The sequence below is a fragment of the Drosophila ficusphila genome, unplaced genomic scaffold (assembly GCF_018152265.1).
Source record: "Drosophila ficusphila isolate 14025-0441.05 unplaced genomic scaffold, ASM1815226v1 contig_198, whole genome shotgun sequence".
Classification (NCBI taxonomy): domain Eukaryota; kingdom Metazoa; phylum Arthropoda; class Insecta; order Diptera; family Drosophilidae; genus Drosophila; species Drosophila ficusphila.
The window spans coordinates 13,143,930-13,171,127 of NW_025064092.1; the positions used below are offsets into that span (position 1 = coordinate 13,143,930).

At 47.5% G+C, this 27,198-nt stretch overlaps 1 protein-coding gene and 1 long non-coding RNA gene across 3 annotated transcripts in view; one reads left to right on the plus strand and one right to left on the minus strand.

Moving 5' to 3' along the window:
* The window catches only part of LOC108097186, a 63,785-nt gene extending 52,158 nt beyond the window's left edge, over nucleotides 1–11,627 (minus strand). Inside the window, exon 1 of the long non-coding RNA XR_001771764.2 lies at nucleotides 10,643–11,627. This is a non-coding gene — a long non-coding RNA (uncharacterized LOC108097186). The remainder of the gene's footprint in view (nucleotides 1–10,642) is intronic.
* LOC108097185 (broad-complex core protein isoforms 1/2/3/4/5) overlaps nucleotides 1,699–27,198 on the plus strand; it is a 49,737-nt gene continuing 24,237 nt past the window's right edge. The window contains exons 1-7 of one of the 2 annotated variants that reach the window (XM_017199329.2): nucleotides 1,699–2,353; nucleotides 16,593–17,233; nucleotides 21,164–21,352; nucleotides 21,423–21,894; nucleotides 22,001–22,268; nucleotides 22,626–22,771; nucleotides 22,951–23,001. In XM_017199329.2, coding sequence (XP_017054818.1) covers nucleotides 17,048–17,233; nucleotides 21,164–21,352; nucleotides 21,423–21,894; nucleotides 22,001–22,268; nucleotides 22,626–22,771; nucleotides 22,951–23,001 — 1,312 coding nt within the window. In that variant the 5' untranslated portion in view covers nucleotides 1,699–2,353; nucleotides 16,593–17,047. The remainder of the gene's footprint in view (nucleotides 2,354–16,592; nucleotides 17,234–21,163; nucleotides 21,353–21,422; nucleotides 21,895–22,000; nucleotides 22,269–22,625; nucleotides 22,772–22,950; nucleotides 23,002–27,198) is intronic. The other variant, XR_001771763.2, reaches the window with a different exon arrangement.

A 27,198-nucleotide genomic window follows, 5' to 3' on the forward strand; every position in this document is an offset into this window, starting at 1 on the left:
GTCTCTTCTTAATCTGCAAATGTTGCATACTTTTTTGGGGTAGCATAATGGGGCTAGAGCGAGCGAGCGAACGAGCATAGTTAGCCAAAAGTCAGAGCGGGATGGAGCAAAAAGACAACAAATTAAAATTTAAAAACGGCTCTCCTCATACACGCACGCTCTCCAGCTCCCACACACACACACACGCACGCCATCCTTTTTATTTGCTTGGTTATTTTTGTGCGTCGATTTCCCCTTTCGAGGCAGCGACGAAGCGACGTCGGTGGGCGGGAGAGGTGGGCGGGAGAGGTGGGCGGCAGCGGGAGCTCGGCTCGTAGTTCTACTTTATTGCACGTGTGTGTCGGTGTCGGTGTCTGTGTCTGTGTGAGAGTTCTTTTTATTTTCGTGCTTTACAAATTTTTGTATTTTTCATTTTTCGCTTTTCGTTTCGTCCTGTTTCGTTGGCTTTTTTTTCGCGCGCTCCGCTCTCGTGTCGTCGTGTAAACGCGTTTTTTAAAATTTCCCAACGCTGCCGGCATCGCACGGGGGTTGTTTGTATGTGTGCCGCAGTGTTCGTGTGCGAGGGGTGGGGTGGGGTGGGGAGGGGTTGTGTTGGGTGGGCGCAGCAGAGGCCGCAGCATGCAGTGGGGTTGGTTACGGATGGATTTTTTCCACCGCCACAAACACAGGCACTCATACGTGAGCGCTGACTCTTTTTTCTGCTGCTGCTGCTGCTGCCGCCGCCGCCGCCGCCGCCGATGCTTCTTCTTATCCACCTCTTCCCGTTTTCCTTTTTCGCCTGATGTTTATGTTGTTGTTTCTTTTCGCTTTTTGTTTCAGCTGCTGCTGCGCTGCCGCTTTTGGTTTTAGCATTTTTCGTTCGTTTTTCGCATTTTTGTTTTGTTTCTGATTTTCCTTTTGCCTGTCGCTGCCTCTGTCGGCTTCTCTGCCGCTGCCAGCTTCGCAGCCGCATCCTTTTTTTTAACGCCACACGCAGAAAAAAAAAGCAAACTTCGCCCTGTCCGTGTGCGTATCTCTCGCTCTGTATGTGTCTGTGTGTGTATTGGTGTGCGAATAGTTGTGGCCGCACGCGGGGTGGGCGGGCGAAAGCCAGCGAAATGAGTAATGAGTGTTTAGTACGTTGTTTGGCGGGTGATTTTTATGGCAGCGCTGCTGCAGAGGAGTTCAACTGACGGCGAGAAGGAAGGGTGGAAGGAGAGAGGAGGGGTAGGGACGGTGGACGGCGGACGGCGGACGGCGGACAGTGGACACTAGACGCTGGTCCTGTGCAGTAGCCAGTCGGCAGCGAACGAGCAAGTGCAGGCAGCGCGGACGGTCTGCGAAACGTAGCACAACATTTGGCGCTACCTAATTGAAATCGCCTCGCCAATTGCTAATCTGTGTGCTTGTGCTTGTGCTTGTGCTGGTGCTTGTGCTCCTGTTCCTGTGTGTAATGACTTCGATTGTGTGCTAAGCTTTCTATTCCTCGGCAGCATCAACTTGAGCACCAAAACAAAGCTCCGTCGGCGTCGCTGCCGCTGCCGATGCCGCGTGCTTCGCGTCCTGCAGCGACCTCGGGCCTCCTTCGGCTGTCGGCTTGCTTCGCTTCGGTCGGTCCTGCGATTTGGTCCTGCTGCCGCCGCCGCCTCTGTCGCGGCCCGCGTCGCTGCCGGCGGCCCTGGGCTGTTGCGATTGCGACTTGGACTTCAATCGAGTTGGGTTTTTAAAAATAACGTTAGTTGCTGTTTGTTGCTCGTTACGTGCGCGTGCTGCGACGCGGACCAAAAAAAATTAACCACCAGCCACCAATGAAAACGGGAATCTGAAACAACTAACAAACCCAACTGAAGTTCCAACTCAACTCCAATTGGAACTCGAAGACACAAAACACAAAAAGAACCTGCGTAAATTGTTTTGCCTGTAGTTTGTTTTTGTTCAAGTGCTACTTAATCCGGCAAGGACAGCATCCCGGGATTTAAGGAATTTGTCACCTTTACCGCCCCGATTGTTGATTGTTTTAATTTTTTTTCGGTGAACCGCAGAGGCGAAACCCCCAGTGCCGATGACAAGTTGTGCAATAAATCGAATCTAATCAAAGTGAAAGCCAGTCCAGAAGTACATACGAACAATCCAAGTGATAACGCACGCAGCCGATCCTAGAACACGTTAAAACCAATCTGAACCAACTGAATTTGCACCCGAATAGAATAGCGAGCAACCGCAACATAAACTCTGACAAACTGCCCAAGTGAAAGTGAGAGTGAGCAGCGGCCGGAGTTCTAGCCGGAACCGGATTCCCATTGCCAAACGGATCCGCAATTCGCTGCAGATGATGCTTGTGGCGCAGTCGCAGGATCACTTGAAAGAAATACATGTAAGTGCGGTATAAGATTATATTTGACTAAGCGGGAAGTTTTTAGATACATTTCGCTGATCTTGAGGTTAAGGGCGGACTAAGACTTTTTCAAAACCCCTTACAGCACACGGTCTTTTTAACCATATAAACTAAACAAATTTTAGATCGGACGTATATCATATACATATTATATTCCTCCTTATCCATTATTTTAATTGTTCGCATTTCTGCTGCTCTGTGAGCGCACATTCCTTGCTCTCGCGATCGTCGAATCGCATTCCGTATTCCGAAATATCAGCGAGTCGGGGCGTTGAACCCGATCAAAGCTTTTTTCTTGTAAGAAAAAAACACTCATCGAGGGCTGGCGGGCCGATCTCTAACGCGATGCCGCTAGCGCTTCCGTCATCGACCTCCTCGCATATTACGTATACGCTCGTTGGCATTGCCTTGAGCAGCGGACAATGCCCAACGCATGCGACGATGATAGGCCTTCGGCGAGCGAAAAAGCGAGAGAGCGACAGAGGGAGTGGGCGGGCAAGAGCGAGAGAGGGGATGAATGCGTGATCGAGACTGCAAAGGCGCGACAGTGTGCGTGAATTTACCCACTGCAGTTCCAATTAGAACAAACGGCGGGCGACAAGTTCAATGTGATCATTTCGCCTTCGCTGCCGCTGTCGCTGCCTGCGTCGCCGTCGACGTCTACGCCGTGAGGTTGTTGTCGAGGTCTCCAGCACCTAGAGGTTAATACCGGTTGTAATGGCAAAGCACCCAACAAAGGAGTGCAGCTTAGATCGACGATATTGTACCGTACCGTACTGTACTGTATACTGTACAGTGGCCACTGCCTCACTAAGCTCACCTTTTTTTCGGATGATCTGTGTGACTCGGTGACATTTGCAATGATCTTGAAACAGTCATAAACCGAACGAGACGCAGCAGTAAAGGCATTATAGATACGTATATACGTGTAGATACATTCAGAGTGTTTATTCGTTTATGAATCGGCAAGAGGTCACTGCAGACAGGGCAGCGGACAGCGGGACACGCGGGGGAAAAACCTTAACAAAACAATATTAAAAACAATTCTTAAAAAATGCTAGCACAAGTGCGATACCAGCAAAATTAAAAAACCAAAATCGCCACGCATGAATATCAAAAAAAAAAAAAAAATGCCCACAAAAAATCAGTGACAACAACAAAAGTCAGTAAAATAAAAACGCAGCAAAAACAATGAACAGAAACCCCAAACCCCAAAAAAAAAAAAGAAAAAAAAGACTCGGGCAAACAAGATGCAAGTGGCAACAAGTTTCAGTTGCTTGGACTCCCAGTTCCGCAGTCTCTTCAGGGCCAGCAATCTTTGCTCCACAGTCTTGAGTCTTAAGTGCTCAGTCTTCGGTCTTCGGTCTTCAGTCTTCAGTGCTTAGTGCGTGTCAGGAAGGAGGGGCAGTGCCATAGGGGTGGAGAGCGGGTTGGGTATCTGGGTTATGGCAAACATGGGAGCCATGTAATAAAATGCGGTAATGGTAACCAAAATATTAAACAAGTCTTCGTCAATATCAGCAGAAATTGCAGTTTAAGTGCAGTTGGAGGGAGTGAGAGGAGCAGAGGCGGATGGGCCTGAAAACAAATGCGAAAACAGGCCAGATTCCCAAGAGTTTCTGACTTTGGATTTGGGTTTGGACTGGGGCTGGGGCTGGGGCTTTTAAAATGGGGCTACACTTTCAATTGGAACGCCTCGCAAGGGGAAGGGGGAAAGGGGGCCAGGGCGGAGCGGGAGATGGCGATCCGAAGACGCTCGACGCACGAAGACGTCCGCTGATAAACGCTCCGATCGCAACATTGTGTGCGTATACCGCTATATCATATCTTTGGGCTTACCCACTTACATAGGGCGAGGGCACACACAAATACACACAAATGCACAGCGAAAGTTGCATGTTCCCTCTATTTACAAACTGCCGTTGCTGATCTGCAATGGGAACGGGGCGATTCGTGGGCAGAGCAAACATTTCCGTCCATGTGTGGGTGGCGTTCGTTGATTCGCTCGGCGACACAACGACACTTTTCAACTTAAAAAATTTCCTCAACCCCCCCTTGGTAATGAATAAACAAAACTTCTAAATGGGCAATACCAGAAAATACGAAAATACACAAAAAAAACCCACACACAGAACAACCACAAAACCCCGAAAAAACGCAATTTTCGCTCAGCTCCGCTGCCGTCGCACGCGCAGAAATTGCTCGTTTTTGGCGACTGCGCTGCCGCTGCTGTAAACTGCAGCGATCGGATCGCACTGCTGCCGCCGTCGACGTCGCTGCACTCAAAAAAAAAAAAAAAACAAGCAAAAGAAGCACACAATCGCACGAGAAGTATATAACAAAAAAGCGAGCAAAAAAGGCAAAAAGTAAAAAGCGAAGAGTAAAAAAACCGAATGAAACATACAGGCGGCATAAGTATACACACACACAGCGGCGCAGGGAATTCTCTGATTCAATTGGGCAGGCACACACACACACACACACACACACGCACACTGGCAGAGGGCAGCGGCACAAGCCCAACACATTTAACTGCATTTTTTCGGAACTCAGTTGAGCTTTTTAATTCGATCGGTTCAGTTACTAAAGTTAGTTCAGCCCAAACGCACAATTTCAATTTCCATTTCTAAATTTGAACTCGAATTGAATGGAATTAGTGCGACGACACCTAAGAAACATTAAGACTACCCTAAGCCCACAAGCACTCCACCTTCACGCAAGGATTGGACAGTCTATTCTATTTTTTTGAGTTTTTTACCAAGTGCCCATTTGTATGCAAAAAAGACCCTACGGCACCAAGTGCTAAATAAACCATAAAGCATCCCGAGAACGGGAATACAGTGCGCGATTCGCGCGCGCATCTTCTCCACAAATTGAGACAAAAAGAATCAGGATCGGAGAAAGCGGAAGAAAGCCTCAAGCTATAAGTGAATAAACAGTGTGTATTCGAAGAGCAGTCAACCCATGACGTCCCCATGACGCACCGCCATGAACGAGGATGCGCTTGCTGACCGAGGTCAAAACCACAAAGGTAACCACCAGGTAAGGTTGGCTGGCCCACTCACATCCTGCCGGAGGATCTCGGCCCTTTCGAATCGCTACGCGAATGTGCTGGAAGCTCCTTGATCTTTTCGAGGACAAAGTTGTTTTCGTGCGAGTGCGGTGGTGTGTGTGTGGTGGGGAAATTCATCGACCACATTCGCAGCGATGCAGGTACAGATACATACTGAAATTTGATTCGAATATGGTCCAATTCATGAGAAGGACATTTGACTCATGCGAGGGGCAGTTGCCAATGCAGCTGGCCCTGCTACTCTTTGTCCTCTCTGCCTTTTGATTTGGGCCTTTTGGGCCTTGGGTTACCCTCATTAGCACTTTGATGTAGAGTCAAAAAAGCAGACGAACCAGGCCCAGACCCCACCACTCCCCTCCTTCTCACTCCAGATCACAAATTTTCGGGTGCATCTGCATACAAAGACACGGGCATACACATAGATTCAGAAACACTGTGTACGCACACAGATACAGATGCGGATACAGATACAGATACAGATACACAGATGCACTGCAGGAAGCAGGGCAGCACACCACAGCAGCGTCGCCTTATTTTCCCCCATCGTTTCTACCCCCCGGACTCTCCACTCTCCACTCTCCACTCCACTGCATTGTTCGACTTCTCCGCCGCTCCGGCATTCTCCGCTTCTTCGGCTGCAGTCGTCAGACGCTTCGCGAAGCTCACGGCCAAGGCAAAATGCAAAGGCAACAGCGGCAAAGGCAGCAAAGGGAGCAAAGGCAGCAAAGGCAGCTGAGGATCTGTACTCGGCCGCTCACGAAGGCCAAGCTAGCAGGGCTCGGGAATGATCGAAAGCCAGCCCGAAACTGCAGTTGGCTGTTCAGCGTCGCAGCGAGCAAACGTCGTGTGGCAGCTCATCGCAAGTTGCCGCCATCCGTACATCGTTCTTCCTTCATTCATCGCAAATTGAAAATTGCAAATTACAAGTTGGGAAGCGCGCAACACGCTCGCGCAAAGTGCACAAGTCGCGCTATATTCGCTATATTCGCATGTTCAGATATATATTCGCGTCTGCCAACGGTTTACTGCTTGCATTCTACACCACACCACACCACACCCATTTTGTTTTCGTTTCTTATTTTTTTTTCTGTTGTTATTACTCGTTATATCCTTGTTGACTGCCCTCCCGCCCATGCAACCCACTCAGGCTTAGTCAGGTTCGATCGGAATCGGTCTCAGGAACTCTCAGGATTAGCTCTATTGCAGGTAAGTCACGTGAGGGACCCGTTGCAACTTTCGATTTCTTTCGGGGCAATACGGAAAATGGGACAACAACAACAACGGGACACAAATGTCCAGACAGACACGCACTCAAGCTGTTTGGTCGGGCGGGGGGCCTCCCAGTCCTGCTTCTCCTACTAGTAGCGCCAGTCCTCTGCCGTAGCCGCAGCCTCTGCCTCAACCTCGTTTTTTTTTTCTTGTTTTTTTTGTTCTGTTAGTTGTTAGGGCGACCGAGACCCAGACCCAGACGAATCAGCCAAGCGACAACAAAACACAATCTCTATCCCCATCCTCAGCCACGCCACATACACAGCCATCCACAGCCATCCCCAAGCATTAACCATCTGCAAGCCACAAAGACCGGTACCCATACACTGACACGCACATGGACACGTGCACACCGACACAGCAAGGTGACGTAATGGCAACTACTCCACTAACACATTTTTCTGCATTCCTGCAACTGCGAGGGAGCAGCGAAGGCAGCATGGGAGCATGGGAGCTTCGGAGATGTGGGGGCGGGGTGGGAAAGTCGCGCGACGAGAGAAAAACTGAATGAAAATTGCAGGCAGCCAACGAAGCGTGCCTAGCAAAAAGGAAGAGTAAAAAAGCAAAAAAAAAAAAAAAAAAAAAAAAAAAAAAACAGCATAAAACGACAGAAACTAGAGACGTAGCCAGACTACGAAAATCAAGGAGAGGGGAGGGGAGGGGTGGAAAGGGGAGGAATGAGGAGAAGGTTTGACTCACACACGTGGGACGTGCTATGGAACTCGGGATACGAATGCGATTGTGGTGGATGCTAGGAAGAAACAGAAGCGGAGGAGACTCACCGAACTGGTGGCCCCGACTAGACGCTGTCTGCATGACGATGTTGGTATTAGCGTGTCTATCTGTGTGTGTGTGTTAGCCATCTCTGTGTGTGCGACTGGCCGACATTCAAGGTTGACGGCGCATAACTTGTTGTTCTTGTTGTGGTTGTTGTTGTTGGTGGTGCTGCTGCAATTGTTGCTGCGATGGCAAATGCAACGCAGAAAGAGGACGCACAGAAGCACTCACTTTGTACTTCAGGGGAACCTCATGAGTAACAGTAACAGTAAAAGCAAAAGAGTAACGGGGTTAGGCCGAGCATTTTCAGTTAATTAAAGTGACTGAAGTCTGAAGTCGGTGGTCGCTGCTGCAAAAGTTTGCCACGGATTTATGGCTCGGCAATTAGAATCAAAGAACATAAGAGCGGACATCCCAACAGAACTGAGCAGAACAGACAGACAGACAGACAGACAGACAGTAGCAGACCGACCGACCGACCAGTAGCACTTCCGTTAGCCTTGGAGCCCAATCAACTGGAATCAACAACGGCGGCCAATTGAGAGTTCGCACACAACTGGACACAAAGCACACACAGACGGGCAGAGCAGCTCCCTACGGTTCCAGTTCCCAATTCCCAGTTCCCAGTTCCCGTGACTCATATTCTAGCACAGAGCACTTGTTTGGCTGCAACACACAGCGGCAAATGTGTCCGCCATAAGGCAGATGCAATAACAAATGGGGATCACGATCATGACCATCATCATAATCATCATAATCACCACCACGATCGGCGCAACAATGATGATGATGATGATGATACCACTCAAGGCCACCGCAAGTTGCGAGGAGTCGCAAAACAAACACTGAAACAAAAGCGAAAGCGCAACAGAGATCGCAACCTATAAAAGAAAAAAAAAATGAGACAGACAAAGTGCATAGTTATCGCTAAAGACATGGGCGTGGTGGTGGGGGGCGCTGAGCGACGCGGGGCTCGGTTGATCCCAGCTTGTTCCCAAGTTCTTGGAAACGGTTACTTCAAGGCCAAAAGCCGGATAGACAAACAAATGGCACAAGGCACAAAGGCTAGAAGATAACTTTTTGCACTCCTCTTCGCTTTCCATTCCTCTCTCTCCCTTCTCTGTTCTTCTCCCGCTTAATTGTGCTCCATCCGCGATATTTCTATTTCTGCCAGGCATAAAACACAGGCAAGAGCGACATGGAGACGGAGACCCTGCAATTCTACGTTTCTTTTTCTTCTGCCTTCGGCCGGCACTCCCCATTCTTTTGGCTCCGCTTCTTCTTCCTGCTCTGCTGTCTCAGTCAGTCAGTTGGTCATGAGTGTCATGTGCATAATTGTGGGGTGAAGGAAAGAACGGGGGGACTAGGGCAGCCAGTGGAAAAGAGACGTCCCGGGAAAGGGGTGGCTTCCACTCGACAAACTTCTTCTTCGATGCACTGCACTACCAACCGATTGTCGTTGGTTATTTTTTCTTATTTCTTATTCTTTCCCCCTGCACTTTCGTTGACATTTTTCATTGTTTTCTGTGTTTTACTTTTTCAAGTGAAGAGGTTCTCAACTTTCACGCGGGGGGCGGGAGGTGGGGGCACAGACAGAGACGAGACATGGAGGGTCGTCTTATATAAAACCGTTGTAGCTTGGGCTTTTCTTGGGCTATGACACGAGTAACCCGAGACGGTCTGCTTAACGGTTAATGTGACAAACAGTGACAATGGCCATGACTGTGCCCCACCCCCTGCGTCACCACCCCCTGTCGATCGATCACCCCTTTCCCAGACTGCAAACTGCTCTCGTAGTGCAGAAAAAAATTGAATAAAAAGCACAAGAAGAGTAAAAAAGCGCTGCGAATAATTGGCATAAAAAGTAAATGTGTACAACTTGGTGAGCCAGATGCGCATTGAACTGAACCCCCACCAGTCACTTCCCCTTCAACGCTACTCGCACCCAACAATGCATTCACATTCAATATCCACAGCACAGTAAGAACGCCAAAAGATCAACGGCCAAAAAATTTGCCAGTTCCAAAAAACACACAAAACTTGGGGCACACACATATGTGTGCAATATAGCAGGCCTAAAAATAATGCCCCCTTCGCAACCCGTGCAAACCCCTTCTCCGACCGCTGGAAATGCGCACACGATGCCGATCCGATCGGATTCCAGCCGAAGTGAGCGAGTGAGAGAGCAAGTGGAGAACGGCAATGCGATTGGTAATGGCAACAGGAAAGAGAGGAGGGCGGGGAGCCCTAGCTGACTCTCTCGCGCACATTTTTTTTTATCTAATAACCTTGTGCAATGTTGTTAAACCCCAAAAGTTTTTTCACCTTGTCGGCGCAGCGTCGGCGACTGCGACGTCGACTGAGAGCAGCTTTTTTATTTTTTTTTATGAGAAATGCTAGTACTTTACTGCTGCACTCGTGTGCGTGTCACTGCGAATATATATGTGTGTCAATTGATCGCGACTGTGTACGTGTGCGCCACATTGCGCAAAATAGTCTATAAAATTAATGAGCTGGCCACGCACACGCCTATGTATGTAAATGCATCCTCATATCAATATATAAGATGGGAACGGGAATGAAAATGGAAACGGCAACGTAAACGAAAATGGAAGGCACGCAAGACAAAAAGCACACAAGCTAAATCCAATGTAATGCAAATTATATGTAAGGGAATGCAGAGGTGGAGCGGGGAAGAGGAAGACACAGCTGACTTTCGCTTTGCACTCACCCCATTCTCCCTGTCTCACTCGTTCTCCTTCCATTTTGATTTTGATAGGCTTTTGTGTTTACTTTGCTTTTTTCCCCCATTCCGCTGCTTCCTTTTTCATTATAATGTGCACTTTTTGAATTTTTCACCAATCGATTTGCTGCGCTGGCAACTTAGAAACCTCCTGTCTACCTATTCCTATTTAATAAAAGCGATATATCAAAACAGTTACGTAGTAGAAATTCTGCAAACTCAACTTCCACTTAAATCGTTCCCATACTTTTGTAAATGAAAGCAACCAGGAGGGGGCGATAGAGTGGGGGTCCGGTTATTGTTCTTGTTGTAACATGCAAATTTCAATTCAGTATATAGCAGAAATGGCGCAGTTATTAAACCGACAGCTCTCCTTTTCTCTCTTTTTGCAAAAGGTATTACTTACAGTGATCTCCGAATAGGCGGCTAACCAGATAGAGATGCAGCGAGTGCGAGAAAGATCGCACTAGAGGTTAATGCCCCCAAAATGGCGGGAGTGTGTGTAAACGACGCGGATGTCCCTCGCGAAAGAGAATTTCGCTGTTTGTTATTTTCGTAAGCTTTTTTGCAATTTGCAGTTCAACGTTCATTAGAGCGGCGTCGGGCCAATAACTGATTGTCCCCTTGGGGGCGTGGGGCGGTGCACAACTTATCGGGCGAAGCGAATTGCCTGCGATAATGGTAAACGAAACGCCGTCTGACTTTCGAGTTGCACGAATCCCGAACACGAAACGCACTTAGGGGGAGGAAGGTGGGAGATCGGTAGACGGGAGCCAAACTGTTGAACGCTCGACGCAGGTTAAAGCCCCCGATGACGACAGCCATGACTGGGGCGAAAAATTAACGCGCACACAAAAACCACACTCACTCACTTCCCCTTCCTTTTTTGGTCTTTTCTTACCAAAAGTGCACCAAAAAAAAAAAAAACACACATACATGTATACACTGGCTGTACCAACTCCAAATCGATAGAGTGATTTCGATTCCGATCCGCGCGACTCTTGGCGAACTAAACGAAGCTAAGTGACGCTGGGAAATGAACGCGTCGATCTAGCGCAAAACTATTCGCACTCGTCGTCTTTGCATTTAATTTGACTCAAAGAGCAGCAGTTCGAAACTTACATGGCTAGATTCCACTATCAAGCACGAGTGAGAGAAAGAGCGCCACCAAAAGCACTCAAATAGAAACTAGTGGAGAATAGAAATAGTTGAGAGTAATTCATACGGCAAACTCAATTGAAGGTGAGCGAATCCGATGGTGAGTGCATGGGTAAGGGGGAAGGGGGAAGGCGTGAGAGGCTGCATTGGTCTATCGCCTATGGTTTCTAAGCAGTGCCCTCGCTCCTCTCCCACTCGGCCCCACTCTCCCACTCACGCGCTCTCTCCTACTCACGTACTCTCCCACTCCCGCGTGCTTTTTTCTTGTTTATTTGCAGCTTTTCGACTTTGGCTGGCGAATTTGTGCAGGGTAAACGACCGAATGTCCGAACACGATGACTAGGTTAAGGTGAAGGTCAAATTAGCAAAAATGCAAAACAACTAAGCGAAAGAAAGAGACAGCGGCGAAGCTGACGGCGCAGTCGCAGCGCACTAACAATAGAAATCAACTTTGTCAGCGGGAATGGTAAAGACGGGAATAGAGGGGGCAGGAGGTAGCGGAGCCAAGCAAAAACAAAACAAAAAAAAAATAAACGAAAAGGCGGCGCAGGCAGCCAAAGCCCGTAAAAGAAGAATATACTGAAGCGTAGACAAAAGTGGTCAGGCTCTTTTTTTGTTGGGAATAGTAGGCATAGCTTCTCCAGACAGGAAAGGGAGAGGTAGGGGGGTGTGCGAAAACTCTTCTTCTTCGCTGTCTGGTGCGATCCTCTTCCCCTAAGCGAAGAGGAAGCGGCCTGAAAAGATGGGGGGAACGAAAAGGACAGATTGCCTCTGTTTAAGACTGTTTGTCCACACGCTCACGCTTCAACACCATCGCAAAATGGCAAGCTTTCTAATGTTCCTCTCTTTCTCTTTCGCAATCTCTTTCTATTATGCGCAACTAGCTAAGCAGCGACGCCAGCAGAAGCTGAGGCAGCGACTGAGGCAGAGGCGGTTGAAATGAACGCGAGACCTTGAACTTGGACTTAGTTTACGGGTTGAAGAATTGGGTTTTGTTTTGAATGGTTTTCTCTCTCCGTCGTGTGTGCTATCTTGCTGGTTTCAATGGGTGCTACTTGTTCTATTTGCATGTTTCTCCATTTTCTGTTCACTCCCACTCTCTTGCCCCCTTATTGGTTACAATTAGTCTAATCGGCCAATTGAGAAGCATTAATCAGGTGCCCTACAGGTTCCGCAGTCTAAGTGTGTAGAAATGCAATGCAAATGCCCTGTTATGCTGGACGCACACACACACACGTAGTAGAGTGGGGTAGTACCACGCGCTTTCAGCGTCTAGCATTTGTCTAGCTGCACGCAGGCTCAGCTACACACACACACACACAGAGATGACTGCATTTTTGCACTCGGTGTAATGCTCTCATGGAGAACCGCTGCCCACCTCCACCGCCTCCAGCTCATTCTCCCTCTCTCTCTGTACTAGTTTTTATACAAAACATTCGCTTTCACTACTCTCTACTCTCGCCACGTGTTCCTGTGTTTGTGTATGTGTGTGGCCGTTAGATTTTACATTTGGCCGGCATTCGGTGCTTGAAAAGGGGAGGAAAAGAGGAGAGAAGTATTTGCAATGTGTGCGATTTGCCATGTGGAAATGCTATGTGGGCGCCACAGCGTCTAGCCGGCAACAAGTGGAAAGTAGGGGGAAAAGTAGGGGAAAAAGGGCAGAAGGGCAGGAAAGTGGATGTGGACTGACCTTGTTTAATGTTTGGTAAGCTGTCGTAGACCAACTTGACACGCGTTAAAAAGAAAAGGCTGGAATGGGAATGTGGATGAGAATGTGTCTGTTTGTGTGTGCATAACTTAGTTGGCTAACCTTGAAAATAGAAACCGCACACACAAACACACTTTAAGACAACGATATTAACGAAGGCAATGGCAAAACGCAAAGCCAGAAGAAATCCGCAAAAGTTTTGGGCAAACACAATAGAAAGAGAAAGCAAGTGGAGAGTGCGGGGAGCGGCAAACAAGTTTGCGAGGGTGTGATATGGACGTATAGCAAACACAGCGATCAGAACACACACATCCGCACAACCATACGCTTTTATTTTCGCTAGCATTATACAATTTAGTTTCCAACTGAACAAACTACTTGGCGCTCTATCTAATCGCGTTCGTCGCTGCTCTTTTGGCTTTTTATAAGCTATAGCGCAGTCAGCCAAATAATTGCTTTTATTCAAACTCGCACCACATAACCACACCAACACCAATACAAATACCCTCATTGGGGAGAACCAAAAAAAAATAAGTAAAACGACTGCAACAAAATTCGACTTTTTTCTATAACTATTTTGAAGGCTGCCAGAGCGAGAGGTAGATATAGCGAGAAAGAGAGCTGACAAGCGAAATGCGCCAAACAAAATTTAATAATAATACAGCCACAAAGGCAAAAAAAATGTAGTATTTAGCCTTGAAAGTTCGTAAGCACTACGAGCACACACACTCGAGATCTCGACTGTACATACATATGTACATTCATGCAGCAAGAAATAAAAAACGAATCGAGAGAAAATACAGTAAAATGCCTGCTCTTTCTTAGAGCTTGCAAAAAGATTTGGTGATATGAATGTATGATCTGTTACAGGGTTTCCCCTTTCTCTTTATAGGAGACATTTTTTTTCGGGGCTTTCCGCTTCTCTGGGAGTGTGAACCGAGGGGAAAGGAAAAAGTTGGGACCTCTCCCCCTCTCTTCGGCCTTCATTATAAGTTATTACTCAGCCGGCGACTGCGACGCCTTTATTTTGTTCTATGCACAAAAATTCTGCTCTAGTATAAACGGTGGAGAGCTAAAGAGAGAGGCAGTGCGACAGAGATCGAGAACATTAAAAGTTCGGTGCTGGATTTTTTGTGCAAAAAATGCTTTTTCTGCTTCGAACTCAAGTTAGTGTGTATGTGTGTGCTGCGTCTGGGGGGAAGTCTACGTTCTAATACGAATCAAGTTAGCTCCCCTTCTCTTTCGCTCCGTCCTGCAGGCAACCCTTTTTGGCATTGGTATTGTTGTCCCTGTCCAATCCTTTCGATCGCCTTTTCGGAAACAACGGACAACAGAGCGTGCGCGCGCGATCGCCTCTTTATCGTGCCGTCTTGCTTGCTCTCGCATCCAGACGGCGCAGCTCACACACACAGAAGCAAAGTGCCGAATTTTTTGGGGAATAGTTTCGCTTGTGTGTGACGGTGTGTGCTGACTTTTTTTCTGCTTTTCGCCTGCCTAATGCGCTTTTTGTGTGCGGCCGACGTCGACTCTGGCAGAGGCAGCGACTGCGGCAGTGACTGAGACTGGCACGGCACTCTCTTCTTCTTTAGCACAAATTCAGTTGAATTTCTACGCTTGCAATCATCAAACGCAACAAACACAAATCCCACGGAAAGCGGAAAACGGACACGGACTATCCGCAGTATTCGATCCAACAAATAGCCAAAGACACGCAGACATTGGCACATCCGCCCGCGGATGATCCTGACCCCCGCAATCCCCCACCACCTCCCGCTCGGGATAACCGAGCTTGGCTCAGGCCATGAATTCGGCAAATAGTTTAGTTTAGTCATCGGTTCGGTTCGTTCGGTCGGTCGCTCCCCCAAATCGGTGGTTCTCGCTTCGCTTCAGATACAAAAGTTCATAAGTAATAGTTCGGTTCGGTTGTCCTCCAATTCCCAGTTTGTCATCTTCTAACTAACGGTCTATCCTCGCCTCGTATTTGTGTGTATGTGTGTAGTGTACCGTGTGAGAGTGCAATTACTATTTTTTGTCTATTTTGTTGTGTGCGCGGTACAGAGAGCGAAAATTGCGTATACGACAAATTGCGCATACGCCAGCAGATTTGTCGCATAAAAATTCGGAAATCCACTGAAATCAAAAATCAGAAATCAGAAGTCGAGAAATTTTGCAAGCCCAGCTAAAAACCCATTGAGCGAAAAGCTCAGACATGACCCACAAGCTCCCATAAGAACCGGGGGCTATTCAGGGCCGGGCATCGGATTCCAGTCAGAGCGCCAAGCAGGAGAAAGGTGAGTCTCCTCGCAATTGGAGAACCAGTGGGAATGGGAATGGGAATGGGAATTAGAATGGGAATATGACTGACTGGGAACAAGAGTAATGGTAATGGGATGACGATATAACAACGGGCACGTAGACAAAGACCTCTGCGAGGGGTGCTATTTTTGTGCGGACACATCACTCATACGTACGTATCAGCTTGAAGCAGCTTGGTATAAAAAAACACACAAAAAGTGCAGCGCACGCCCGGCAAAACTTATCTAATAGTTTTCACTTTCAATGCCGAGCGAAAGCTTTGCCACTGCCGCTGTCGCTGCCCCGCTTATCGCAGTTCGCAATTCGCAATTCGCAAGAGGGAGCGGGAGCGGGAGAGGGAGAGGGAGAGTTAGAGGCGCACCAAGAGAGAGATGAACTGCCCAAAAGTTTTCTGTATTCAAATGAATTTTTTTTTCGGTTGTTTTCTTAAATTTTTTTTTACATTCGTTTATTTTTTTGGTTTTTGGTTAAGATGTCCAGATGGGAACGTAGCGGCAGGCCAACTGTTCCCCCTTCCTGTTTCCCGATTCCGATTCCGATTCCGATCCCGATCCCGATCCCGTTTCCATCCCGCCGTACATACAAGTGTTCTTCGTATACTCACATTTGTTATAATTCCCATTTTTACTCCTCCCATTTGCGATGCGTTGGCTGTTTTCACTCCGTTTTTATATAGCATTTTTGCTTTGTTTTTTTTTTTTTTTCGGCGGTTCTGCACTCGTTATAAATTTTTTGCTTGTGCTGCTTCTTCGGTCGCTGCGAGTGCTAATTGTCGTCTTGATAGTTTATTTAATTTTGATTCGCCGTGTGACATAGAAATGGTTTTTGCTGCTGCGTCGTCGCCGTGGTTGACATTTTAAACTGCATTTGTTAACAATTTTTAAACATTTCGCATAGTTGCAAGCGAAACAGCAGCAGCAACAGAAGCAGAACAGAACAGGCAAAAAAACGCGAAAACAGAGCAAAAAACCGTAGCAAAGCAGAAACAAATGCACAACTTTCAGCTCGCACAGCACAAATCCGCGTATAAAAACAAAAGCAACTTCGAGGCGAACTCTGAACTGCAGTGAACTTAAAGGGGGAGGGGGAGGGGGAGGGGTCGGTCGGTCCACTTGTAATCCGATTTCAACTCAAATTCTAATTGTTTGCTCTTCTGCTTTCTTTTCGCTTGCAGTTAAATAATCATTAGGCAGCTAGCGAACAACACAATCGGTAAATCAGCGGCGAGATATCCAACGACAGCAAATACTACCGAAGGCAACCAAAGAAGAAGAAGAAGAATCATCGAGAGCCACTGCGCTTTCAACATCCTTTCTATCGGGGGGCAAGGGAAAAGCCGTCAAAATACGCAAGAAGGTGACCTCGAAGAAGGCCAGCGTTGTGTCAGTTGACGACGATCACAACAACAACAACAACAGCAGCCACAACAACGACCACAACGCTCGGCAGATCACACCCACAGTAACCCCAACACCAACACCAACACCAACGCCAACACCAATACAAACACCAACGCCCATATCAACGCCTGCAGCCACGCCCACGTCCGTCGTCGACCAGGAACAAGAACAGGAGCATAATCCCAGGAACAACCGCAATCCGAATCAGAATCAGAATCAGCCCATCGAAATGGACGACACACAGCACTTCTGCCTCCGCTGGAACAACTACCAGAGCAGCATCACGTCGGCATTCGAGAACCTGCGGGACGACGAGGCCTTCGTGGATGTAACGCTCGCCTGCGAAGGACGAAGCATCAAGGCACACCGCGTCGTCCTCTCCGCCTGCAGTCCCTACTTCCGCGAGCTGCTCAAGGTGAGTGCCCCCAATGTCTAAGCCATAATATCATATTATCATAACACCATTTGTTTTTTGGGGCGGGGAGAAGTATCAATACTGTTAATCATCCCAAGGGATATGAGTTTTGAACAGATTCATATAAATAAAATCAAATCAAGGAACCAAGTAGATACAAAATGTCCTTGATGAAGTGATTTTTTTTAAATGTTGAGAACTTTTATAGATTGAATACAACCCTGGGAGAAATGTTGGTCATGATTTCCCTTCTGAGCACTTTCGCAACTGTATTTGCAGTTACCGTTAACTACGCACACAGCTCTGTGTGTGTGTGTGCGTGACCCACTTAGCACCGATCGCAAATTTCTCGCTCTTTCTCTTTAGAGATGTGCCTCCTTATCTCGCAGTGCACACATGTGTGCAGCAGCCGGCGATGTCTCAGCTCCAGTTTCCTGCTTTGTACTCACTTCACCCTCGCCCCCAACTTGGAGGCTATGGTCTATATATATCCCTGCCCCATATGAAAATGCAACTGCAGCCTGAAAAGCCCTAGATTTGTGCTCATCTGTGGTGGAAGTGCCGGAGTTTCTTGGCAAGTCAGGTCCGCATCGGGATTGTGATCGCTTTTGACTGCCAAAAATGCGCCTCTAAGCTGCGAGGGAATTACTTTAAAGCCGCACAACCAGTCCCTTTCCGCCGCAGTCAAAGTTTGGAGGAAGTGGGTAAATAGTTGTTTGCTTTTAGCTAAAACTGCACGGCTAGGAAGGAGTAAGTTTAGCCGAGTGGTGAGCGAACGGGGGAGGGGGGGGCGGGGGGCTGACGTTTCGCTTGCATTTTAATTTATTTAGTTGCACACAATAGCAAATAACAGACGGAGTAAGAAAAAGGACGAGAAAATCGGCAAGAGTCGCGATAGACACAAACACGGCAATTGTCGGCAGATTGTGGGGAAAGGCGGATGGGGGAAAGGGGGGATGGAAAGGGGGAGGGGGACGGGGGACGGGGGACGGACAAAGGAAAGGCAAACGAAAGGGAAGAAAGGAAGGAAGACGTACAGCCGAAACACGTTATAATTTCTGGCTCACAGCGACGTTGGCCCTGTCATTCAGGCTATTTATTCACTTCTGGCGGAATTTGCGGTGCAAATGAATCGATTGCAGGCAGGGACATTCCGCTGGGACAACGCTACGTATGATTGATTTGTGTTCCCTGATCATGCAACGCATGCGGATCTGAGTTCGCATTTCTTTCCGCTGGAGTACTGAAGTAGGCCGAAATGAATCCGCCGCAGGAGCGTAAATGCCAGAAGCATGCACTTCCCCACTCCACATCCTTCCTTCCCCTTGCTGGTGTAGCTCCCGGCTAATCCTTGAAGTTGCGGCCCAAGTCGCAGTCGTAGTCGAAGTAACTTGCAACTAATGCAGACCGCCCTGCCCCGCCCCTTTCCGCCCCTTCGAAGCCCGCAGTTTGCTTCATTATTTTCATTATGACATTAAAATTATGTGAACCGCTGTTGTTGCCGACGTTTGCCCGCCAAAACTTTGCACTGCCTGCATTGAAAATATTTGCACGCAATTGCGGTTTTTGAGCGACAGGGACGGGGCATGCCAGTTAGAGAGGGAGAGGGCGAGGAAGAGGAAGAGGGGATGGCAGGGGGAAAAGGAAGAAAGAACGACGACAGCCTCGACGTTTGCCATTTGGAGCTGTCATTGGCGGTGGAAGGGGGGCGGGGGAAGGCGAAGAAGGCGGGGCAAGGAGGAGGTCCTGCAGCAGAAATTATATAAATTACAAAGTCCCCCCCCCCCCCACTCCTCCTTCTCCTCCTCCTCCTCATCCTCGTTACTGTTACTGTTACTGTCTCTTTCGACATGATTTGTTAACATGATAGAAAACTTGCTGCTTTCCGTTATTATTTTCCGTTTTTGTTCCAAATTATGCGCGAGGCCGACAAACAAAAAGCGAACACAGCGCGGCAAACTTGTCAGTTCTGTTTGGTTTTTGGAAATAACTGCAATTAGGAGAAAGCAAGGGAGAGAGAGGGAAGGGGGTGGGGGTTGGGGAGGGGAGCCAGGAGCCAAGGGCCAATCCAGCGCTGATTACGCAACGGCTATGGCAACGGAGGACAGGAACCGAAACAAGAACATGTCAAGAAGTCCCTGGCAAAGTTTGCTGCACCTTCCCCGCCCCCCTCCCCCCTTTCACTCCTCCTCCAGCGGAACAAGAAATTGCGCGAGCAGAAAAAGTCGGCATTTAATTTGTTAAAAAGGCCAACTAAATGCAGCGGGACAAAAAACAGCAACGCCAACAAAGGGAAAAGGCCGAGTGAATTTTTCTTGAGTTTGTTTTTTTTTTTTTTGTATTTTTTTGTTTTTTGTTTCCTTTTTTTTTTTGTGCATTCCCATTTGTTGTTGTTGTGCAAAATTATGTACCCAAGAAATTAGTATACAAAACTTTGCTGGCTGGCAGAGTGCAACACAAAAAGCGGCAAAGGCAACAGCAACAGCAACGGGGAATGGCACAAAACTTTGTAAATTCAATTTGAAATACATACAAGTGGGCAAGTGGACAAGCAGCAGCAGCAGCAGCAGGAGGTGCTGGACAAAGGAGACAGTGGACAGTAGTCTGTAGCAGTAGTAGAAGAAGAAGGAGAAGCAGACACTTGGCTCTTGCCCAGCAGGAGAAGGAGAACCCAGTTCCAGTACGTCCAGTACTTGGCGTCGCAATTGTGCGCGACTTTGCGCCTATGCATAAATATTTAATTAACTGCAGAGCATTATTTTAATTAGGTGTAAAACTGCCAAACAACAAAAGCCAGCGACAAGACCCAACCCCCTTTTGGGACTCTGAATCCCATTCGCATTCGCAAGCGAACTCGGACTTGGAATAGTCAGGCCACTTGGCCAGGGGCTAGAGGGCTGGCTTAATGGCCGCTGCTGCTGCTGCTGCTGAGCTGGAGGCATTTGCTAAAAGCATTTCTGGCTTCTGTGTAACGGTCAGGGCCACGCCCACAGCGCCTCATTTGGCTCATTTGGCTCATTTGCATGAAGTGCCAGCTGCAGCAGTCAAGGGGGAGATCTTCCGATCCTCCGATCACTTCGCCACTTCCCTTCAACCTCCGCCATTCGTCTTTCGTCAAATTGACCTCAATTTCGCAATCCCACAGATACACGGCACTCGCTCACTCACTCCAATGCACTGGCAATCTTTTAGCGCTAACTCAATCGCAAATATCCAGTGCTTGCTTGCCTGCATGTGTGTGTGTGTGCGAGAGCACATAAATTGCACAAGCCAGTAAATAAGACAAAACACACGGGATGCAGGGCCTGTTCGAGGGCAGGGAAACCGGGGAAAACGGGGGGAAAACGGGGAAAACAGCAACAAAAGACGAGGCGACGACTTGACCCAATTTCTAGCCAAGCAGAAACAGAAACAGCAACTGAAAATGAAAGAGCAGAGGAGCTGAGGAGCTGAGGAAACGAGGAGCAGTTCCCTTTGTTGGAGTTCCACTTGATAAGTGAAATTCACTGTACACACACGCAGCACAAACTGGAATGCACTGGTGGCCCTGAATGTGCCAAGTGGAATGGGGATTGCCAGAGGAATACAAACACACACACTACCATACACACTAGCATACACACACACACACACATGTGGCACATGGGTAAAAACTGCAGCTGGCTGGTGAATGCGAAAAGCGAAACCAGTGAAACCGGCGAATGCAAACTTCAAATCGCGCGTTGGCCTGTTGACTTTTTAGCGACAATTGAAGGTTGTCTGGGCCAGAGCCCCCTGATAATTGCGCTGGCAAACAGGCTTATCGAAGGGCGGAGGACGGAGGGAGGGAAGGGAGGGTTCATCTGACTCACTAACTGACCAACCGAATATAATCGTAACGAGCAACAAGCGAACTGCAACTCCGATTCCACTTGCATTCCCATTTTGCAGAGCACTCCCTGCAAACATCCGGTCATTCTGCTGCAGGATGTGAACTTCATGGACCTGCACTCGCTGGTGGAGTTCATCTACCACGGCGAGGTGAACGTGCACCAGAAGTCGCTGCAATCCTTCCTCAAGACCGCCGAGGTGCTGCGCGTCTCCGGACTCACCCAGCAGCAGGCCGAGGACACACATAGCGTAAGTAAACCCTTTCTGCAGGATAATGGACAGGATAACAACTATAGACTTCTGCCTTCTGCCTCGACAGCACTTGGCCCAAATACAGAACCTGGCCAACGCCGGCGGTCGCACGCCGCTCAACGCCCATGCCCACGCCCACGCCCACTTGCAACAGCATCCGCACCACGGTGCGCTGCACGACGACGGCGGCCCGTCGACCTTGTTCAGTCGCCAGGGAGCGGGCTCCCCGCCGCCGCCGGCGGGCTCCTCGCTGCCCCCGCACATCAACAACCAGCTGCTGAAGCGCATGGCCATGATGCACCGCAACAGCGCCGTGGTGGCTGCCGCCGAGGAGACCTCGCACGTCCTCAAGCGGCTCCGTGGCTCGGACAACGGCCTGCCGCTCTCCGGCGGCGGCGCCGGCAGTGGCAGCAACAACAACAGCCCCGACTTGCCGCCGCTCCATGCGCGCAGCGCCTCGCCCCAGCAGACGCCGGCCGACTTCAGTACGATCAAGCACCACAACAACAACAACACACCGCCGCTGAAGGAGGAGAAGCGTGAGTGTCGTCTATTCGGCGGTCTATTCTGTCTACTCGCACCTATGTTACATTACATATCAATCTCCCCTTTGGGGTTTACTCCACTCCACACTATTCCGAACAGGAAACGGACCCACTGGCAATGGAAACTCTGGCAATGGCAACGGCAACGGAGCGAGCAACGGCAACGGAATCTCCATCAGCGACAAGCTGAGCAGCCTCACACCCTCGCCGCTGGCACGGGCTGGAGCCGATGACGTCAAGTCGGAGCCCATGGAGCTGGTCTGCTCGAACAACAACGCCAATGCCAACGACGAGCATAGCAACGACTCCACCGGCGAGCACGACGCCAACCGCTCCAGCAGCGGAGACGGCGGCAAGGGTTCTTTAAGGTGGGTTCACTGTAGAGTAAAAGGTCCTTTTCAAAGGCATTGCTTTTGGAAAGATAGTGCGTAAAGTTCTCTTTGCAAACGCATTGCTTTTTAAGTAGTTTCGCAACACTGCAATTACCAAATCTAACCCCTATTCCAAGGCATTGTTTTTGCAAAGATTGTGTGTAAAGTTCTCTTTGCAAACGCATTGCTTTTTAAGTAGTTTCGCAACACTGCAATTGCCAAATCTAACCCGTTTTCCAAGGCATTGCTTTTGCAAAGATAGTGCGTAAAGTTCTCTTTGCAAACGCATTGCTTTTTAAGTAGTTTCGCAACACTGCAATTGCCAAATCTAACCCCTCAAAAACCCTTTTCCAGCTCTGGCAACGACGAGGAGATCAGCAACGTACTCAACTCGCACCCCGACGCCCCGCAGTTCATCATGTCGCAGGCGGAGAACAAGATCTTCAACGCCACCCCCTTCAGCTTCGCCATGAGCAATCTCGATCCCTCAGCGTTGCTTGGTGCGTATGCGCAACGTGCGAAGAAGGGCTAACTGACTAACTAACTAACCAACGCTTTCTCCCTTTCTCGCTTTCTCTCTCCATCTCTTCCCCTCTCTCGCTTTCCCGCTCTCTCCCTCTCTCTTTCTGGCTGACGCCCCCGTTGGTTGTCGGTTGCCAAAACGATCACCGATCAACAGGTCTCAACACACAGTTGCAGCAGTCCGGTGACCTCGCCGTGTCCCCTCAAGGTGAGTCCGAGCATTTCTCTATCCGTACTCTATTGTTCCGCTCTATTTGCGCTCAAAAGCTCATTATTACATTTTTTACATCAAATGCAAATGCAAATGCAAGAACCAAAATAATAATATATACCAAAGAGTCTATGCAAGTCAGATACCAGAAATACCTAAAGAAATGAAAGGCTAAAAGCAAACGTAAACCTAAATCTCAAGAATACGAATCCAAATCTAAAGCTTGAAATTGAAATTGAAATTGAAATTGAAACCAAAGCGAGAATCTAAGTCCAAATTACTACCTAAACTGCTGAGAGATCATTTTATCTGCCCGTAAATTATTTGATTAAATCGTTTCGATCTAGTTTAATGTTCAATTTATTTGTTTTTGGTTGTAATCTATAATCTATTTTTGGTTATCATTACCATTACCGTTTTCGTTCGTTGTTCTTTGATTTCTTTCGATTTTTGCGTTTTGACTGACTTGAGGACACACACATACATACATGTCGCATATGTATGCGTGTCGATCAGGAGCAGGACTTTTGATTTAACTTTCGATTTATTTCCCGTTTGACTCAACTCGAATCCGCACCCGTATCCAAATACGAATTCGAACTTGATCCTTGGAAGCAAAGCAACGGCAGACCCAAACCGAACTGAACACAATGCGCTTTACTTCTCACCCAAAATCCCTCCCTCCAAAAAAAAAAAAAAAAAAAAAAAAATACATAGTAATGATAAAAAACAATCGGTTTTCAGTTCGTTGCGATTCCAAGTCGAGTTGCCGTCGTAGCGCATTAAGCGTATAAATTTCTTTCTTGTTTGATTGTTTCGATGGTAAATGTTTTCATTTGTTTCGGTCACACACTCACACCCTCACACACGCACATGCCAGAAAAGAAAGCCCCCCAAGTGCCCAGATACACCCTAGTATAGTACTTACGTGCACATGCAGCTAGTCGGGCTCCCTGTCATACTACATTCAAGTTCGACAAAAGCGCCACAGATACTGATGCTGATGCTGTCGTCAGGAGGAGCAATGCATAATGATTTCAGTAGCAGGGTAATTGCTAAACAAACGCCAGCCGCGAAACTTTGGCAAACAGTCAACGGCAAACAGCAAACAGCAAACAAAAAGCAGAGCGGATTAACCAACACACACATCCGCTCATTTTAAATTCCCAAATCATCGGCTTGTTTGATGAACTACGCGAAATTAATTAACTGCCAGCGCCCCCAGCTTCCTAGTTGGTCCTCCCAGCCGCAAAGTGTTTAGCAAAATTCTATCACAAGTTTCGCGCCACACGCTCACACACTCTCGTTATGCTGCGGTTAGGCCACAGCAATTTGAGTCCCGTCCTCGGGAATTAAATGGTGTTGCGACTTGGCAGCCACTACACTCCCGCTCGATCCATCTTTTGCATTTCCGAAATGTGAAGTGAAATTATAATCAGGCCAAAAACTACCTAACACGACACACATTGTGATCTTTGTTTGCTAATCTTTGTTTCCTGTTTTGTTTGCGCAATTCGTTAAGACTTACTCTTCCGTTTGTTTTGCATTCTTTCCGTTTCGTTTCGCTTTGTTCCATTTTGTGTGCTAATTTTTTGTATTCGTAATAAAAGAAACTCAAGTAAAACCAATCAAACACAAACAAATGTATTACAAACAACAGCAAACACGCACCCCCACACACACACCAAAGACACGCCAACCACCAACACACTCTCCCACTACCAACACATGCATAGAATTTTTAAAAGCGTTCCAAACCCCACAAACACCCCACGATCCCAACATTCTCTGCCCTCCCGGCTCCGTTATTCTCCTCTTTTAAACTAATATCAGTTCGATGTCAATCTATTATTTTAGTAGACTAGATTTCCAGTAATCCCACTCCGTTGCGTTTTCGTTTATTGTATTTCCAACCAACATTTTTGTTTGAGTTCCAACCCTACGTTCCGTTCGGTTAGTCCCAGTTTCAAGAAAAACAGCAGATTAACACTAGACATGACACGGGAAAATAAGACCCGCAGAGAAGCGAACACCGAGTACATTTTGCAATCGAAATTTTATTGGTGTGAACTTTTAGTTTCCATATAAAACGCAACGCATTTGAAGATCGAATATATACATACCTACATAATATATATATATATATTGAATATTGAACTCTTTCCTTTATTTGTACGTCGTCGTGCTTGTGTCTAAAATTATGTAAACCCCACCCGAACCAAATATACCACCCATCGACCCGCTCCCATCAGCAAAGTCAAAAGAAAAGCTTTATTTACAACAATTGCATTCGAACGAATTTTCACATTAATTTTCAATGTGTCTTTTGTTAACAACTGTCGAAGCCCCTACAGCCTGTGATGGAGGAAAAAGCGGTTTTCATTTGATTTACCACCACCCTGTCCCCGGAAAAGTTACCTCCATTGCCCCTGGGTCGTCTCTTGTTCCCTTGAATTCGGCCACACCACCTTGCTTTAAGCACACACACACACACACACATATTCCTACCAGACCCCCAAAACCGAAACCCCCAATAGCCCAACGTTTTCCCCACGCAATTCCAATACACTTAAATCTTGGTTGCGAATACAGAAATCAGTGCACAACCAGGTACATGTAAATCCTTTAAATATCCTAGGCCTCCGATCTGACGCCCCCCCCAGTGTTTACCGGGGTCGGAAGATCAGTCAGAGCTCAGCACAGATTGGCATTTGTTCACACAGTACACGGCAAGGTACAGTACACACCAGGCGCGGTTAGTTTCATTCCGTTCCGACTAGTTCCGTTTCGTTGAGCGACTCTCGGCAAATCTATACTACAACGCAATGTGTTCCCACTCTACAAACGCACGTTCCAAACTTGATAACCTACATGGCCACACTGCGGCCCAACCGATCTCACTTGATCACCTGGCCACACTAACACATACGCACACACACACGCATAGACCCGCCACAGGACGCACACACACAAGAATTAACGAGAGCCTCGTGAATTCGAAATTGAGAAGGAAAGGCGAAACTTTTGCCATTCAATGAGGTTAAAAGCACACACACTCACTCACTCACATACATCCCCGCCCACACACACACACTCAAGCACAAACACACACACACACACATACATGAACTCTATTATGCGCTCCAACAGCTAACAAAAGATCATCAGAGTGAACTAATACCGAAGTTGATCGACTAACGCTAATCTTTATTTACTTTCCAATTGTACTAACCGACCAAAATTTAAAATTCCCCCCCAATAATCGTGAGAACTATACACATATATATATTTTTCTACCTACCCACACTCGTATATATATGAAACAAAGTATATATATAAATATTGTTAAGAATTGATCGATCTAACCCCCTGTATACGTATATAAATCCGCTTTACTAAACCCCCAATGGATTCAAAGATACAACCACTGCCGCTACAGGCGACCCCCAAGCAGACAACTCGATACATGATACAATCACACCCACCCCCAACCCCACTTCCTGCCCCCGCCTCCCCTTCCCCAAGAACCCATCCCCAACACCCCCCCCAGCACTAAAGAACACAAACTGAAAGTAACTCAACCAACATTTCAAGGCTTCAAGTATATACAACTTAATTGAGAAACCGCTTAAATTACGCCTATATACATTCATATTTGTTGCTCCTTTGATTGAACCAAAGAACACACAGACACACACACAAACACAGCCAGAAGAGAAGAAATCAGAGTAATCAGAGTATTAGCTTACGCCTAGCATACCTAGAATAAATTAAAATTACTTTAACTCCCGTGCGAAGCATTCAAAATTCACTAATTTTAAGTTCCGCAATTGGTGACCCCAGCAAAAGCCGGAAATCGAAAAATGTATCAACCACCAATCTATTTAAGTTACCACCTAAGCACACAAACAAATTGAAAGCAACGGAAAACTCGAAGGATCATCGGTTGGCTGGCTGTTGGATGGAATGGAGGAGTTGGGTTTTAAAAGATAAAATATTCATATGTAGTAAAAAAAAATAGTACAAAATGGAAGTAATATTGGTACAAAGATGTTAAAAAAGTACAAGTACATCCACTAACCCTCCACTCCCACCACAGTAACAGGAATAGAGAAAAGAACCGAGAGCAAAAATTGTAATCTAAGCACAATGTAAATTTTACCAACTTCTGCTAACATTGATTTACCAAAAAGA